This window comes from Helobdella robusta (genome assembly GCF_000326865.2).
Source record: "Helobdella robusta unplaced genomic scaffold HELROscaffold_9, whole genome shotgun sequence".
NCBI classification, from domain to species: domain Eukaryota; kingdom Metazoa; phylum Annelida; class Clitellata; order Rhynchobdellida; family Glossiphoniidae; genus Helobdella; species Helobdella robusta.
Genome location: NW_008705512.1, coordinates 738,311 through 739,064, shown reverse-complemented (window position 1 = coordinate 739,064; position 754 = coordinate 738,311). Strand labels below are relative to the sequence as shown.

The window sequence follows — 754 nt, the reverse complement described above, 5'->3', positions numbered from 1 at the left end:
ATGTCTTCAGATAAGTTATTTTTTTATATTATTAAAAGAAACGATAATTTCGATTTGACGGCTTTGTCAGAAAATAAATTAGCGTGGTATAATTTGCCCGATGATTATAAAGATTTGGCTGAACATAAAGTTTTATGCTCAAAGCGAGTGATAAAAAATACAATTATGACAATAAAACCGATTAATGGTTACCGCAAAATTGGCATAACGATTGATGACGAATTAAGAAAAGAATATTATGACGAAGACGGCAATTTATGCTTTTTAAACATGCCACTAGAAGAAGCTAATATAAGTAATGAACACGTGGTTGCTGATAAATCAGATGAGAAAAATTTTTTAATCGAAAAAATTAAAGAATTGGAAGCGAAATTAAATTTAGATAATAAATTTAAATTGCATGATGTTGAAAAAAGGTTTATTTTAGACAAATTTAATAAAAGTCAAAATGTTAACGATTGGCTAGAAAAATTTGAAAACGAGTGTATAAGACACAAAATATTCGACGCTACCAATATGATAGAAGCACTTCGATTTTTTTTATCGGGTTCAGCAGAAAATTGGTACGACGCAAATATAATAAAAATTGGTTTAACTAATTGGTCAGAATGGAGAGCATCGTTTCTCACAGTATTTGCTGATAAAGGTTGGAAAAAAATAAGAACGGCATACAATTTTAAATATCTAGGCGGTTCACTAATAGATTATGCTTTAGCCAAGGAAAGCTTATGTTTAGAAGCTGAATTAAACGCCA

General features: G+C 29.4%; 1 protein-coding gene across 1 annotated transcript in view; it reads left to right on the top strand.

Moving 5' to 3' along the window:
• Window positions 1-754, top strand: part of HELRODRAFT_165992 (hypothetical protein) — a gene marked incomplete at both ends in the record, with an annotated part of 3,845 nt that continues 3,091 nt past the window's right edge. The window contains one exon of the mRNA XM_009033034.1: window positions 1-646. Within this exon, the coding sequence (XP_009031282.1) occupies window positions 1-646 (646 nt within the window). The remainder of the gene's footprint in view (window positions 647-754) is intronic.